The sequence below is a fragment of the Schistocerca piceifrons genome, chromosome 11 (genome assembly GCF_021461385.2).
Source record: "Schistocerca piceifrons isolate TAMUIC-IGC-003096 chromosome 11, iqSchPice1.1, whole genome shotgun sequence".
Lineage (NCBI taxonomy): Eukaryota > Metazoa > Arthropoda > Insecta > Orthoptera > Acrididae > Schistocerca > Schistocerca piceifrons.
The window spans coordinates 172,680,613-172,697,834 of NC_060148.1; the positions used below are offsets into that span (position 1 = coordinate 172,680,613).

The 17,222-nt window shown below is 44.7% G+C and overlaps 1 protein-coding gene across 1 annotated transcript in view; it reads left to right on the forward strand.

The window, feature by feature from the left end:
- The window catches only part of LOC124719875 (putative ankyrin-containing lipoprotein Lxx09580), a 29,966-nt gene extending 13,284 nt beyond the window's left edge, over positions 1-16,682 (forward strand). The window contains exons 3-5 of the mRNA XM_047245057.1: positions 7,279-7,404; positions 14,729-15,000; positions 16,366-16,682. Of these exons, the coding sequence (XP_047101013.1) occupies positions 7,279-7,404; positions 14,729-15,000; positions 16,366-16,682 (715 nt within the window). The remainder of the gene's footprint in view (positions 1-7,278; positions 7,405-14,728; positions 15,001-16,365) is intronic.
- The last annotated feature ends 540 nt before the right edge of the window (positions 16,683-17,222 follow it).

The window sequence follows — 17,222 nt, forward strand, 5'->3', positions numbered from 1 at the left end:
TCATATTCTATTAATTAATTAAACCAAACAAACAATAAGCCTCCTAATTCAGGCGATAGCAAGGAAAGGTGTTTGTATCAGTCTCACGAACCGCTTTTTCGCAATAAAGAACAGCGGTAATTGTTTATTTCCTGTTGTACTTCGACGCAATGTGAGTAATTCATAGTCATCCCAACAGTGTTTGTCGGTATTTTGCAGACGTATAGAGTGCTCCACGAGATGCGAGAAATGAGTAGCTGCGTTGGCGTAATGGTTCAGATGTTGGGCTGCTAATCGGAAGATTCTGAGTTCAAGGCTTGTTGCATACTTAATATTTTATTTATTTAAAAACAATAGCGAAGTGTCTTACTAAATGAATTTTATTCGTTTGAATGTAATGTTTTGAAATTTCCTGTGCTGCATTATAATCATAATAAGTTTTCAGTTTTTGTAATTTTCTCCTCCAATATTTCTTTTCACAGCAATTAAAAACAACGAAAAGGCACACATACAATACTCATGTTATCCGTTTTGTTTGTATATCGCCTCTTCCGCAGTCGCTGTTTTACTATTCATATTGAGATATATTCTTTTGCGGCAGTATTAAAAGTATTATTTAGAGCAGAATTTCGGCTTGTACGTTGCCGAGCTATTTGATTGTCTGACGGAATTCTTTGCTTCGCTGCTTTGGCAACATCATATTCAATGGTTTCGTCGACTGATCTATGTTTTGGCAAGTATTTGCTGTCCGTTGTGACAAAAACAAAATGTTTGCGCACTGTGCCTCACTGGCAATATATTTTAGTTTTATGTTTTATTACGTCCAAAATTCAGTTTTGTGTACTTCGCCAACTTCGTTTTAATCAGAACGTTTTAGAAAAAAGCAAAATGACTCTGGTATAAAGAAAGTTTTGTTACAGTTGCTAAAGATAGAATATTTCCCAATTTATAAACACTGTTTATGTTATAAAGGGTGTTCATTTTATGGGGACATTGAAATCTCTTGAAAACGACACACAGAGCCAAAAGAAATCCTAATGAAAATTAGTTCCTCCCGGAAGGGGACATCCAATTATAACAAATTTGACTACAAATTCGTCGAATTTGGTATCATTGGATGTCCCCCTCTGAGACAAAAAAAATTTAGTTATAAATTTGTTTGATCCGATGTGTAGATTTGCGGATATTTCAATGTCTCCAATTAAAATGAACACTGTATAGTTGGAACCATGAACGACTGCGGTCGATTTAAGGCTCGTTCTACGCACCTGACGTCACACATCCGCTGACAGCCAATGAGTGTTCAGTAGTTTTCTGAACGGTCTGCTGGGAATGTCTTGGCGAGTGCGAGTGTTAAATGTGATTGTAGTTATTCTTTGGTGAATTTTTATCGCATTTGTTGCAAGTTGTCATGGCTGATAATGGTGGTAAGCGACACTCTCTCCATAAACAGGCGAGGGACATAATTTACCGGATTCACGCTTTTTTCAAGCGCGAAGCAGATAATGGTGGACCTATCACGGATGTCGCCAGATCTCAGGAACGCACTGCAGAAGCGACAGGTGTTAGCTTGAGAACCGTTCAGCGGATTGCCAATGAAGGGAAGTTATCTACGGAGACCTGTGGAAGCCCACTTTTCAGATTGCCAGGGAAATATCGCACTCGTGAGAGGACTGTAACTAATTTAGATAATTTCGACAAAGATGTTCTAAGATGAGAAGTGCTCAACATGTACAACACAGGCGAATTTCCTACTGTAAAAAAAAATCACTGTGAAAATGCGTGAAACCATAAATTTTAAAGGTAGCATGACTTCAATGAATAGAATACTTAAAAACATTGGATTCAAATATGTACATACCAATGACGGAAGAAAGTTTTTAATGGAACGTAGTGATATCGCTGCTTCAAGGGCACAGTTTTTAAGACGTATTATTGAAGTAAGAAAATCCAGGAATAAGAACATTTTTTTCTTGGACGAAACATGGGTGAACCAAAATCACACAAGGAAAGTGTGTTGGAAAATGAGTGATGGTTCGGGTGGGTTTAAAGTACCAGTTGGTAAAGGTGGACGAATAATTGTGCTTCACGCTGGTTCTGCTTCTGGATTCATTCCAGAAAGCAAATTAGTGTTCCGGGCAAAAAAGAGAAATTCAGGGGATTATCATTCCGAAATGAACTCTGAGACATTTAAATTGTGGTTTAGGAATCAGTTTCTCCCTTACTTGCCTGCAAACTCGGTGATTGTAATGGACAATGCGAGTTATCACTCTGTTGTTGTTAAGACACCCACAACAAGTACAAAAAAAGCCGATATCATGTTATGGCTTGCAAGTAAAAATATTCCACATACTGCCAACCAAACTCGTGCTGAAATGTTGAATCTTGTAGTGCTTCATAAGCCTCGCACAAAAGTTTATGAAATCGATTGTATTGCACAGGAACATGGACACACAGTTTTGCGTTTGCCACCCTACCATTGCCAATACAATCCGATAGATTTAATTTGGGCACAAGTGAAAGGGTATGTCGCAGAACGAAACGTGACATTTAAAATTGCCGATACAGAAAGGCTTCTGCACGAAGCACTTGACAGAATTACTCCTTCAGCATGGGCTGAATGTGTTCGGCATGCACAAAGGCTACAGGGGGAGGACATGGACAGGGAAATTGTAATTGACAATCTGCTTGAACCCATCGTCATAACTCTCAAGACCTGATGATTCGGACTGCGACACTGACTACAGCGATGCAGAAGACTATCGCAGCGATTGACAACAATGAAGGGTAAGGCACATACACAATAATACTCATGTTCTCTTTCTTGTTTTTGTTCCACAGTTGCAATTTTACCAATGGTATTGAAATATATTCCTCTTCTGCAACTGTAATAAGCGTCTTATTTAGACCAGACGCGTTTTTCTCTTTTGAAGCATCTTCATTGGACAGCATTTTGTCTCCTCCATTGCCAAGTCACCTTTCATAGTTTTGTGCTGAGGTAACACAATATTCAACGTTTGTGTCGGCCGATCAGTGTTTTAGCAAATAAATGCTTTTTGTGTGTGCCACACACAAAAATTATATTTGACATAGCTCAGAGCACTGATACACAGTATATTCAAGTCCTAATGTTTTTGTAAGTCCACAGTTTTGTTTAACGTATTTTGTGTACTTCCTTTTGATTGATTGAAGTGCTTTAAAATAAAGTCAAACGCGCCCGGTGTAAATAAAACTTTTATTACAGTCGCGAAAGACGGAATATTTCTCAATATTACATACGACACCAATCTGATACTTAAATTAAATGAGATGTTGTTATACAGTAAATTTTATATGAAATTTAGGTATGTTGTCCACATTTCATTCTCAACATTGTGGTAACTACAATCGAACATACGGAAAGTATACGCTATGAACTTTACCTCTGCAAACTCTTCAAAATTTCGTGCAATGGTTTACTACATTTAATGCTGCAATATAACTGCGTTGAAAATCGAAACAAAATTAAGTCATTTATGGAGGGAAGGTATCAGTCAAGAAGATGTGTCAAAATCAAATTTTTGGGCCAAATAGTTTTTGTGAAATCGAATGATAAGTGTGTCAAAGCAGTCAGAACACTATGTGTCTGCACAGGCGAGCAGTGCAGTGGTTACAAAATCGCGCACGGCGTGGAATGCAGGGAGCACGTCTCTGTAGCAGCGAAAGGTTTAGTGCAGCCGTGGTGGCTTTACTTCATAAACTGCGCGCTCCCCCCTAAATGTAAGTTTGAGAACTACACTGCTACGGCGCTGCTTCTCTTGGCGCGTACAACTGGCAACGCTGCAATCTCCCGCGTCTGGGCGGGCATGCGCGAGCCGCCAAGATAAATGAATTGAACTATAGTCAGGAATCTCTTGCCAAGATCATGGTGATACTTTTGTCAGTTACCGGCCACATGTCCTGCTGATACTTTGTGTCTAATGCAGTAGTTTTCATTGTCTTGTGCATCCTCATGCCTTTGATCACTGCTGATTCATCTGCCTTAAGTGGAAGCTTCCAAACCCAATGGCAAGAGTGTCCTGAACCTGTCTGCCCCTCCACCCACTTTTGACAAAGCTGTTGACTGAGTAATGGTGACATCTTAAGCCGGAAGTCTTCGGCTGCCAACGCTGACAATTTTTATTCAAAATGAACCCAGCACAGAGGACGTTTTTGATTGCTAATTAAAGACTATATTCCTAGACCTTGAGCTCCAAAGAGCAGGGTATGATTTCCAGTCTGATACCCCCAGGGTGCTCACGATTCTTCCGTGAGTATGTGCGTGGTGAGCACGGGGTGCCAAGCTAGTGCAGCCATCCATCTGCATTTCCTTGCCCTTCCCCTCATTTCCTATCCTTGCTCCTTTGCCCTCTCCTCTCCCTCTTTTGGTGTCCTTGCTTATGTTGGCCCCACTATCCTCCTGGTTATGTTGGTTTTGCAATTTGGTTTTGTTGCGTAATCACCTCATCCTTTTGGCTTTCCCTGGTACCCCTCTGGGGATTGGCCTCCATTACTAAATTTCTATTGGGTCGTGTGGGCCATTTGGGTAAGAGCACCTTACCTAGTGTCTCCAACGTTTGCCCTCCTAGTTCATTCAACCTGTTCTTTCACGTCGTCGTCTGATGCTAGGGTGCATAGCCTGCTCGGTAGCCAGCCCGTGTGGTGGGGTCGCTATGTACCCTTTTGGTTGAGCCCCCTGAACACACAGGGATCACACTTCTGATATCTGTGGTGTGACCACCTCAGGTAAGGCTAGCAGTGGTAGCTTGTCGTCCTGGTGCATTCGATCTCCCGGCAATGGCTGCTGTGCCAGACGGCCCTTGCTGTGGCTGGGTGGCGCACGTGAGGAGAGCCCCTGATTGGAGTGGGTGGTATCAGGGCGGACACTAAATACGGATCCAGAACTCAGGCCATTCTTTTGCGGCCGTCTCTCCCCGTGGAACTGATTCTTTTAGTGCTGCTTCTCCTGCCCCTTCAGCCTTCCCTCCCGTGGCTACACCCTTGGAGGAGGGTCAGGCCCACCGGCTAGTAGCGAAACCTTTTCGCCGCTATCTGGTTTGCACCAGGACTGACGAGGATACTTTCAGCAATGCCAAACCTTTTTTTGTGGGACAAATTGAAGACAAGTTTGGCGAAGTGGACTCCCTGAGCAAGATGTGGTCGGGTTCGTTGCTGATCAAAACTGCTTCAGCTGCCCAGTCTGCGGCCCTTCGTGCCTGTAACCATCTTGGCACAATTCCTGTGTCCATTACCTCCGCCCCCACCAGTCTCTAAATATGGTTCAAGGTGTGATTTTTCACAGTGACTTCATCCCTCAAACTGATGAGGAACTTCGGAACAATCTTGAACGGCGGGGTGTTCATTTTGTTCGGCATGTTCTCTCTGATTCATATGCTTCATATTAAGTCTTTTTCTTTTTGGAGTTTCTTGAATGTGTTACACTACTGGTAACTCGACAATTTATAAACATTGTTCGTGAAACAATATTGCCTATCCTGTGTAATCCATTTTTTCTTCTAGTGGTAGCCTGTACTGGAATCTTCTGTCTGTTTTGTTCAGCTTAATTTAACATGAAAATTTATGTTTGAGGAAGAAGTACATCACCTCTGCTATCAAGAGACATTACATGCATATATGGTTCTGTCTGCTTTAGTCAGAAGCAAATTTTGAAACAACTCTTTTGTAAGTTTTACAGTATAGCTGTTGTAATTCCTGGCCATCATCTCCTTCACTCCCTCAGGCGTCAAAAAATACTGCATGTCAGTTATCCACTGTTAATCTAAATGGCAGTTTATCAAACAACTCCTGTGTATGTGTGACAAGCTTCATGTGTTTTTCATTGTACGAGGGTCGTTCAATAAGTAATGCCTTAAATTTTAAAAAATGCCGTTAATATACATAGACAAAAGTCATTTTTGGTGCCTCCTATTTCATGTTCTTTTGTGTGCCATTGCAGTTTCGAACTGTTTTGGCAGATGGCAGATCAGTAGTACAGCGTCAAAATGGCATCTGCATACGAGTTCCACTACAAGCAGCATGCTGTTATTGAGTTTTTGTGCGCAAGAAGAGAAATCGTGGTGAACATCCATAAACGTTTGTGTGCAGTGCGTGGCAATGCTGCAGTTGATAGCACAGTTGGGCAACGGGTAGTGAAAGTTGCACGCTCTGGAAATGCAGAAACAAGCTCCATGATCAGCCACACTTAGAATGTCCTGCCACAGCCGCTGCTCCAGACATGCTGAATCGTGCAGATGCCATTATTCGTGCCGACCGGTGCATCAAAACGTGACAGTTGGCTCTATAGTTGTCGGTCAGCATTGGAAGTGCGTCTGCAATGATCAGGGATCTCGGCTATTCAGATAGCGGTGCTCCCGATGGATTCGAATAACGCTCACAGCGGGCTCCACGAGTCAAAGAAGGGCCATTTCATCTGAACTATTAGAGCGTTTTGAGACCGACGGAGACGCCTTTCTCTCACGGATTGTTACGGTGGACGAAAGCTGGGAGCTCCACTTCGTGGCAGAAACAAAAAGGCAGTCCATGCAGTGGCGCCACCCTCATTCGTGACAAAAGAAGAAATTAGAGACGACCCCCTCTGCTGGAAAAGTCACGGTGACAGCCTTCTGGGATTGTGATGGCGTCATTTCTGTGGATGTGATGGCAAGAGGGTCAACCATCAATTCAGGGTCATATGAGAAGACTCACACGAGAACCGTTTCCGACGTGTTCAATCGGACAAGAATCCAGCAGAAATCTTGCTGTATTACGATAATGCACGCCCACACACAAGTCCGAGAGCCCGGGAGCGCATTGGCTCATCCACGCTGCACTCTGGACCTGGCACCCTCGGACTTCCATCTCTTTGGGCCGCTTAAAGATTTTCTACTGGGAACACAACTTTGAAGAGGACGAGTGTGTCAGTCTTACAGTGGACACGAGCAAGACGTGTCGATGTATGTCACCAAATTCTGACTCTTAACAATAAATACATTATGGGGAAAAAAAGTGGGGCATTACTTAATGAACGACCCTCGTAAGTTCACAGAACTTGTCCGATTGTTTCCCCTATATCCCCTTCCCTCTCCCCCTCCTCTCTGTTAGTGATATTCAGCTTCCATACATTAGGTTCCAAATAACCTCAGAAGCAAGTCACAGCTAGCTGACTTGAACTGCTTCCAAAACTCTGCCCGGCAGTCGTGCTGTCAGTGCAGCACAGTCGCTGTCCCCTATGTTCGGGCTGTGGTTCGCGCCCCACTCTGAACAGCCGCCCCCTGTTTGCAGCGCGGGCCGTGGCTCCAGCAGTCCCAGCACCGCCACGCGGCCACTCGGCGACCCCGGCTGCTCTCCTGCCGCGGCTGCCCGCCACACTCCGCCGCCACCAGACGACGCGGCCGTCTCTCGCCTGCGGTGAGCGCTGCCTGCCTGAACACTCAGTGCCGCGTCAACCAAATATTACACTAAAAACATCTAATTTAAGCATTCTTGAAATTTTCGATAAAGCTGAGCTTACAGTTGTCAGGAAAAATTATTTCTTCGTTTTATATGTGTATTTAATGTACCTGCTGCTCTTGATGGTGTTAACGTATCTTAGAAATTAGTTCCGAAGGAAGTGGGTTCGGAGCCACGGTGTCAGTGCACTGTTATTCAATGAAACCTACATGTCATGTGAGTGAGTATACAACTGTTTGGAAGTTCTCACAGGGAACCTCTTGAGTGCGAGATCTCACATTCAGTCTTCAGTGAGGCTCATTGGATAGTATTAACAGTTGTGATGGGGGAATATATTAGCTGCTAATGTTTCACCATCTTCATGAGGAGGGCTACAGAAAGTGAGTGTCCAAGAGGTACAGATATAAACCTCCTATGAGACACACGTATTACACATAACAAAAAAGACATCGTTGACGTTAGAGAAATGTTCAGGACAGATAATTAACTTGAACCACAAGCACCAAATGAAAAACAGCGCTTCCCGGTGGTCACAAAGCTTCACACCATCGAGATCGAAGGTGAACACTGTCGTGGACCTTAAACCGTGGAACTGGTCTTCCTTCGAGGTGCACGTGCGGATAATGCGATAATACGTTTTATAGGCACGGAGCAAACAAAACATCTAGAGGCTGAATCTTCCAATCATACAAATCACAATGTCGCAATCGCTTCAGGAGGCTTTCAGGAGGGATAGTTTGCTCTGAGGGAGTATGATTTTTTATACGCAGACCAAGAACGATCAAAAGAAACTTGCTTTAACCAACCATTGGTGAGAAGCAGTGCTCATACTACAGCTGTAGTTCTCTTACGCCTATTTTCCTGCTCTTGTTTGCTTTGAGGTAACTACTGCCTACTGCCCTTTGAACATGGTGCACACGAGAAAGAATCGTAGGGGGCAGAGCACCTCCAACTTGTCGCAGCACAATAAATAGATTTCCAACCAATTTACCGACCAGATTAACACTCGACATAATTGCGTACTGCTGCGTTAAGGCATTGATATTACCAGAGTGAGATTTTCACTCTGCAGAGGAGTGTGGTGAATTTGGAAGGTAGGAGACGAGATACTGGCGGAAGTAAAGCTGTGAGGACGGGGTGTGAGTCGTGTTTGGGTAGCTCGTGGCAGAGCACTTCTCCGTGAAAGGAAAAGTTCCCAAACTAGTCTCGGCCCGGCACGCAGTTTTAATCTGCACTGGTAGTAGTTAACCTTGATATACATCTTGTGGAACTTACAATTCCCTCTTAACCCCTCTTTTATCCACTTTATCTTCAGATCACGGATGGTTGATGTTAAAAACAAATTCCTTACTGAATGATGGGACGAGTTTGTCTCGCCTACAAACTTGCAGTTCACTGTGCATTGTCGAGTCAATGCTTTATTTGAAATTTCGTTGCCTGATTTCTTTCAGTTTTATAGCACTGTTTCAAACTATGCCAGTAGTATAGGCGTTGGTATGGGACACCACATGTTTTTGACTTGAAAATATTTCAACGTGTTTTTGACTTGAAAATATTTCGACGTGTTTTTGACTAGAAAATATTTCGACGTGTTCCTGACTTGAAAATATTTCGACGCGGTTTTTTCTGAATATACGTTTCCACATATTTTTTTGTAAAAATATTTTTGTCTCATAAAATTTCCACTTTAATTTTCTGTTAAATATTTCCAATTTCCTTTTTAAAAATTCGCTGTTTGTCTTAAAGAAAACTGTATCGAAAAGACTATTTTCATCATTTCCACATGTTTTCCACGTAAAAATATTAACATAGTTTCCGCATAAAAATTTTCCGCATCTTATCACTGCAGATTTTAAAACATTTTGCGTAAAAGTGGTCGCCTCTTTGAACTCACATCTTTGTGCGCAAAAGATGTCAGCCACTTCTTAGCAGTCATTTTTTTGCGAAATCGTGGCGATTTTAAGTAAGGCAGCGGTATGGCACGAACCCGCATGTTTTAGACGAAAAGACGGCAGCCACCTTCCTGCAACGACATTTTGCGTCCACTTTCTTGCGTCCACTTTCTTGCGTCCACTTTCTTGCGTCCACTTTCTTGCGTCCACTTTCTTGCGTCCACTTTCTTGCGTCCACTTTCTTGCGTCCACTTTCTTGCGTCCACTTTCCTGCGTCCACTTTCTTGCGTCCACTTTCCTGCGTCCACTTTCCTGCGTCCACTTTCCTGCGTCCACTTTCCTGCGTCCACTTTCTTGCGTCCACTTTCTTGCGTCCACTTTCTTGCGTCCACTTTCTTGCGTCCACTTTCCTGCGTCCACTTTCCTGCGTCCACTTTCTTGCGTCCACTTTCTTGCGTCGACTTTCTTGCGATTTCCAGGCTGCACTCAGTCGTCGCTCGGCAGGCAGTTTTCCGTGGTCGCTGTTTAGCTACCACTTTCTTGCGAGCGCATTTTTGCAATGACTTTCTGCAACGACACGCGAAAATTTTAGAGGGTGTCCACCCTTTAAAATCGGACAGTTGTGATGTGCTTACAAGACACCTCAATTATTTACTGGTTGATAGGTGTCTCTTCAGTTATCTCTATTTTATTATCCAGCAACAATCAGTATCATCAATGCATTCTGTAATCTCGCGGAAAGCATAGCTGTATTCTATTTATACATGTAGATTTTATTTCATTATTAATTGATAACCCCCAGGGAAGTGTATCGATCATACTGTATTCTCTTCTAAAGTTATAAGCTTATCGTAGTTACAGTTAAATTCCTTTCCTATAGCTGTACTTACAAAGTTCTTTGTTTTCTTGTGTGTGGTTAACATATCGTTGGTTATTATGACTTTGTCTTGTGATCCATGTACCAGCTCAGCCATTGTTTCCATATTCAAAACCTTTAGCACTGCAGTAGTTAAGTGAAGCCTTGTGATTTTGGTAGTCTGTTTACCTTTGTACGTTTTGTATGCACAACTTTTTGGTCCTGTTCCTGTCCATTCAGTACTGTAATCATCTTTAGCAAACTAGTCAGTCAATTCGCAAAGTGTGCAACCTGTTTCTACAGTATTTGTACCATCGTCAATATAAACAAGAGTGTCGTAGGACACAATTTTATCACCTAATCTATCGAGCATATCGTACGGCCTCGTTCTAGTGTTGGAAGTGGTGAATGCGGACACAAATAGGTTGGTACTTGTACAATCTTAGACATCGTACTGATATATAACTTGGATTACACAGGTCTGAGACATAAAAATCGTTCGAAATGTATCAAGTGGTTTTCAACACTGATTTCGGGAAGATTAGTGAAAAAATACCATCACGTACAGTTATTTCAGAAACTGCTTCTCTAGTTTTCACTTTTTTCGATATTTCAGCACTATAGTGAGTGAATTTTTATACTAGATGTACGCAAAATAAGAGTAATCCGGAGAAACCAGCAGTATTTTCAGGTCAGTGCCTGTCTGCCGTGCTGCCCCTTCCCCGCCATTACCGAGCAGTGAGCTTCTGCTGTTGTCCTTCAGTTCACAGTACCTCTTAACTCTGTGATGTTCACGTGATGTTGTTGTTGTTGCTTTAAACTAGTGACTGTTTCCTTGTGCTGTGAAGTTCTTCCATGGACAGTGGCTACCAGAGGATGTATAAATTCGCCACGTTGCTTGTGCTACATTTGTGGTAACTATACCGTTAAATTGCAACAAAGGAACATTTCCGATTTTGTTGAAAAGGTATATTTTGCCTATTTTGGTATAAAGTTAGGTGATCTAGATAAACCTTGGGCCCCACACAAAGTTTGTTCATTGTGTGTTGAAGAAATTTTTTGATCTGTGAGGAAAGCGGGAACTGTTTAGAATTGCGGGAGGTTTTCGTTGTTTTAGTTTTCAGTTAAATTTTCGTCATTTTGATTGGTGAGAAACAATTCTCTCATCCTGCTACTGCAGAATAATACTGCAGCAACAAAACATGAACGACAGAAAAGAAACGAAAATAAAACTTTAGTTGCGAAGGAAATGCGCCACATACAACAACAAAACACAGTGCTCATACAAGCTTCTGCCAACAGCAAAGTATGTCGAAGGCTTTAGGAAGACTGTGCAGTGCTCGATAACAACAAATTGCCTCCGACGAGCGTGACGTGACGACTGTTTGAATTGGATTCGTGTGAACAGTTGCGGGCTGCCTTTCGCGCATGCGCACTTGAGTGGCGTGTGAGCAGTCCCTGCTCCCTGTTGTGGTTACAGAAGTGTGGCTGGGAGCCGCCGTCTGCCGTCGCCGCCCTTGGGAAATGCGGTGGACCCGGGGCTGGTGCAGAGAGCAGCCCGAGCTGTGGTGGGCGGGTGGGTCGCCTCCACGTGACCTGTGTATACGTTCAGCGGTTTTACTGTCTCCTCCTCGTTTATTGCGCTCACGTTAAATTAAAGGAAAACGGATTTTTGTGACCAGGAACTGTCAGATGAATTAAAATACGTTCGCTAAAGTATGTTACTAGTTTCAGATTCTATTTCCACCTTTCTGACAGGCAAGAAGTAATCGCTTTGCAGAAGAGTCAAGTTATTTTTCAAGGTTCGCTAAAGAGATTAAGCTTTTAATAATCTTTTCCGCTCAGGCAGTCAATTTATTTGAAACAAAGTGTTTAATTTCACACTATTGCCTAGTTTCAACTGTTCGCTGCGCATCAAGTGCACTTATGGCATTATGGCATAATAAAGAACCAAACATGATGTAATGCAGTACTGGTGCTGCAAGGAAATTAACATCGGAATCTCGACTTGGGAATGCGCGCTTTAAGGCGAATTGTGCATTTTAGCGTGGTGCACGATATCCGGATGTTCTTGAAGTAATCCTGTGATGTCTTGTTCCTTTCGTGACATAATGTAAGATCTTTCAGAGCTTCACACGTACGAACATGAGGGCCTCCTGCGTCATCCCGTAGCTGCGCAAGCGCGGTGACTCCTTCCACCTGGCGCTCTCTGTCAGCTGCTCAAACGAACCTCATATTTCTAGCAGGTCGCGGGAAAATACTGAGAATGGTGGTTTCAAAAACGTACAGCGTAAATTTCCTTTTACGCAAGATGAACTATGTGCGAGAATGTACGATGAATTTATTAAATCACAAAGCGTTTGACTCTCATTTAAAAATAACTCTTTGAGGAGGACCGTTTAGAAGGATTTCCAGTACATAAGATCAGACATTTATCGCGTTATTAAAAATTTTACTGACACGTTTGTGTGATGTGTTGAAGTGTAAAACGCGCCAACAAGATCAAGATTATATGTGCAAGCTTCTCTTGCAGCTTATTAATCTTTGACACAAATATTATATGTGAATGCTGTGTATATTGATTTAAACTTTCAACTTTTCTTATTTGTGTCTTGGCGCTACTTACGAGTGATGTTGCTGTTGGCTGACTACATCGCGTGTCGTGTGCTGTCATCAGCTGGCGAGGTCACGTGACTTGAGCTATGGCTGGCTTACAAAAGCTCACCGCAATCTCGATTTCAATGCATTGGAAAGTAACATGCGGTGTTTGGTGGAATCCGAATTTATACCTCCATAATAGGAACATATGGACGACATCAAAGGTCTTGCAAAAGGTTTTTTTTTTCCCCCGCTTAGTTTCGTTTTCTAATGTGGCGGGAAATTGTACGTCGGTATAACAGTCAGAGAATTGTTGAGTTCTACAATGGCGAGGAAGAGTATAGTGTCGCTTAACACGGAAAAAGTGTATTTTGACCCGGGAGAAAGACTATTTTTAACCGAGAAGCCGAGGAAAAATGCGTGAACTTTTTTCCCCTTGTCCACGTATACACGCTGTATAGGTTGTTGATGTACAGAACATGTAATAATAAGTCGATAGTTGCACAACTCTAGAACCAGCAGTATATTTACAATGTGCAGCCGATATTTTTATAGGCAGTAGTGTCCCGATATTTTGCCCGCCGATACACACTTTTTTCAAGAAATCGAGTGTCGATATTGACATTTTAATTAGTATCGATGTATTGGACACTCCATATTTTTAAAAATATCGACAATCCTGGTGTAGCGCCGACTGCCGTTCCGCAGCCGAAGTCTGTCAATTGCGTCCGTGCGGCCATCAGAGAAGACGGCGGCAGGCCTTGCAGGCGAGCCAGCCGAGTACAGGGGGCAGCCCGGCCGACGCTCGGCCCTCCCTGCAGCTCGCGTGCTCCACGCCGCAGCCGCCTGCGTCTGCAGACACGGCTGTCGCACGGCTCAGCCTAACATTCGACCTGGTCTCTGCTCGAAGGCACGCGGTTGCTTCCTGACGGTGAAACACCTGGTCTCAGGTCGAAATTACAAACTACTCGCAATTGTACGTAGACGGAATACACTTTATTTAAATACTTTGAGCAGATACTGAAGTGTGTTGGACAGTCGCTGACAGGCGGTACGGGGCGTCGCTTGTGAGGGTCGCCTGCCCTGGCCGCGGTACAGTGTGTCCGTCAAGTCGTGCGCCCTCTCCGCTCCGCAGTGCTGTCCCGGCGACCCAGTCTGGCCACACAGCCTGGCGCCGCTCATTCCCACCTCAGCGACTCCCCTGTGCAGAAAAACACGACATTACGGAGTAAATTGCACTAACACGCGAACAGGAATCATATGTCAGCGTTCCCGTATCTCTTAGAAGTTTAAAAGCGGGTGCCTGTTCGTGTGAATGCGTGTTCGTGTACAACTTCATCCACAATTGGCGCATACATTCCGTCCGATACGGTTTTTAAACAACACATACTGGAGCTGTACTGGACAATTTAAGCCTTTCCTTCGATGTGGTCTGGCCTGTGTTGCGATCTACGTTTTGTTAACAGACGAGGAAGTTGTATTTCTGTACTCAGAGATGCCATTAGTTGCCTGTGTTTTCTTCCCGATTGTCGGGAGGGATTGCTCCACACACAAGTAACCGTTAGAGGTGTGTTTCTCTGAAGCTCAAAGATCGATTACCAGCAGGATGCTGAGGTCACAGGAGGTGACTCCTCAGAGTGAATTAGGAGAAAAAGTTAAAACAGCTGGTAATGAGATGCAGTGCACAAATATTTTAACGGGAAGCGGCTGCAGATTTCGATAGTGGGATACTGGTATGTGTCTGTCATACGCTGGTTGATCTGTATCGTAGAGGGAAGATTTCTACATTTGTAACTCATGGCTAGGCAGAAGTGTATTGAGGGCTGCTGGAAGTTTCGCGTCTGTGATGGTTTCTTTCATTCGGTGTGTGTGTGTGTGTGTGTGTGTGTGTGTGTGTGTGTGTAGTAGAGTGAGAGAGTGTCGATGTTTTGTGCAGGAGCCTCTCTCAACAGGAGAGAGGGAGGAGGCTGATAGAGGCGGCCAAGCAGGGCGCGGTGGAGCAGCTGCGCGAGTTACTGGCGGCGGGGGCGGACGTGGGGGCGAGGGAGGAGAAGTGGGGGACCAGCTGTACCGCCCTGCACCTGGCAGCAGGCAGGGGTCACGTGGCGGCGGCCAGCTGCCTCGTCGGCGCCGGCGCGGAGGTCGACGCCAGGAGCAGCGTGTTTCAGAGGACACCCCTGCACTGGGCTGCATTCAATGGCCACGCTGGTCGGCGCCTCTGCTGACCTCAACGCCAGGGATCGGTGGGGGCGGACGCCGCTGCACTTGGCGGCAGAGGAGGGCCGGGCAGAAGCGGCGGCTGAGCTCCTGCTGGCGGGGGCGGACAGGGGGGCCCGGGATGAGCGTTGGAGGACCCCCCTGGACGTCGCCAGGGAGAACAGAAAGCAGGAGCTGGTGGATATGCTGACACAACGCTGACATATGGCATTCAGGAAGCACAAGCAGTTACATCATATGCGTTGGTGTTTCAAATAAAGAATACAAAAAAACAATCCTTTGTTCATTTATTTGTACATACCATTTTGTGCTGCGTATGACAACTCCGGTAACACCGGGACAACGACGAGAGATACCTGTAAACTAACGTGAGGAGCCCTTCAGTCTGTAAAATACTTCACAATCAGTTTTTGCAAAAGCTGAGTAACAACTGATAAACACTGCACTATTACTAAGCACCACCTGTCTCTCTCAAGATAACGTCAGCACTCAATCTCTTTGAAGACACGAATGGCGCAATATTGTTGGTTGCCTACCACATCACGCAGCTGCACTAACGTTCGTTGTTCGGACCAGACCACTGCATTACCCCATTACTGGAAACTATATGCTGCTAGCGTGCGTGGTGCTATGTTACACCAGCATAAACTGCACCATACTCAGATTACTGGCACACAAGTCGTTCACTCAGAATGTGTCTTCTGTTGCGATCTCACGCCGAGTTCACTTATGTATCTGCAGTACGAAAATACTTGCCGCCTTTAATTGCAGCCTCACATTGCCAGCAAGAGTTACACCACATACCAGGCAACACTGCACACGGAACGAGTCACACATCAGGCAGATTCGTAGAGGTGACACTATGACGAAAACTAAAATAAATAATATTCTCTACTTTGGCCCACTATTCGAGCAAGTGCTTCCAACTGCTGGTGAGATTCTAATGAGCGACTTGCTGTTACGTTAATTCAAATGTAGATCTGACTCTCGATGTAAATTACACACTTTCCCATACTGTCGCCATCTGTACATGAGCGTGTCTTTATTTCCTAACTTTCGTCACCTGAGTCTACGACGTTTAATAAAATTGACGGAACGAGCAGCGGGGATTTCAAAAACGAAACGCACTACGACAACTAACTTTTAAAACACGATTCCTCTGACAGCAGTGCTCCACTGAAGCGAATACCTGGTGGTTACACATAGGGAAGAGATACATGTCCAGTGTGCACAGAGGGGGTTCTTATAAAGTGTCAAGCGATGTGAAAGACTCATAAAATGTTGACGTCGAAAGGGAACTGGCCGGATTGAGCGTGTGAGGTTCTTTTCCCTATCGACAGCAACTTATTTTTCCAGATTTCAGGTTTCAGTGTGACGCTGCAGCTAAGGGAACAGTGCAGAATACAGCAGCAGTGGCGGCGGAGAGCGGGAAGGCGTTCCCCGCGCATGCGCCGGCAGCGGATTCGCCGCGCGGCGTGACGGTGAGTGGCTGGGGTGAGGGCTCGCGAGCCAGCCGTGGGGCCGCGACAGAGACTCGCGCCCGCCAGCCTCCAGTACTCGGCTGCGAGGCGGACCTGCAACTTCCCCTCAGTCAGCATCGGCCGCCAGGGCCCACCTGTGGCGCAGCAGGCGGTCACGTGTGTAACCGCTACACGGCGAGACAAACAACTTAGACCCACACATTCACACCAGGCTATGATCGGAAACAGGAAACACACTAAATTTTCTGAATATCGCCGTTCGAAAGAGAAACGCCACACATGGCTTCACAATAGTCGGGAAACAGACAGCCACGAAGCATCGCCGTTCAGAAACCGCCGAATCACCCGGTGCCGCACAAGCTTCAGATTCGGACTCCACAGACTGAACAGAACATCCGTAAGCAAACACCATCACACAAAGCAGCTCCACACAATAAAACATATACCAGAGGAAAATAGTGGCAAGTCCCATATGATCCAGAAATTAAACCAACAAATTAGTAGGGAGAAAAGAAACAGGCCCACACACACAGAGACAGACAGAGAGACAGACCGATAGTGTAAACAAAATTCAAATTCGTCGCCAAATACTCTCGAGAAGAGTTGAACGCTAACGGCTTTAGCAAACACAACGTGTGTTTGTGTGTGCAGTGCCCTCAGAACGCAAAAGAATGATGTCGCAAAAAAATTGAGCAATAACATGTATACGCTAAATGTTTTGACGCCAAAATT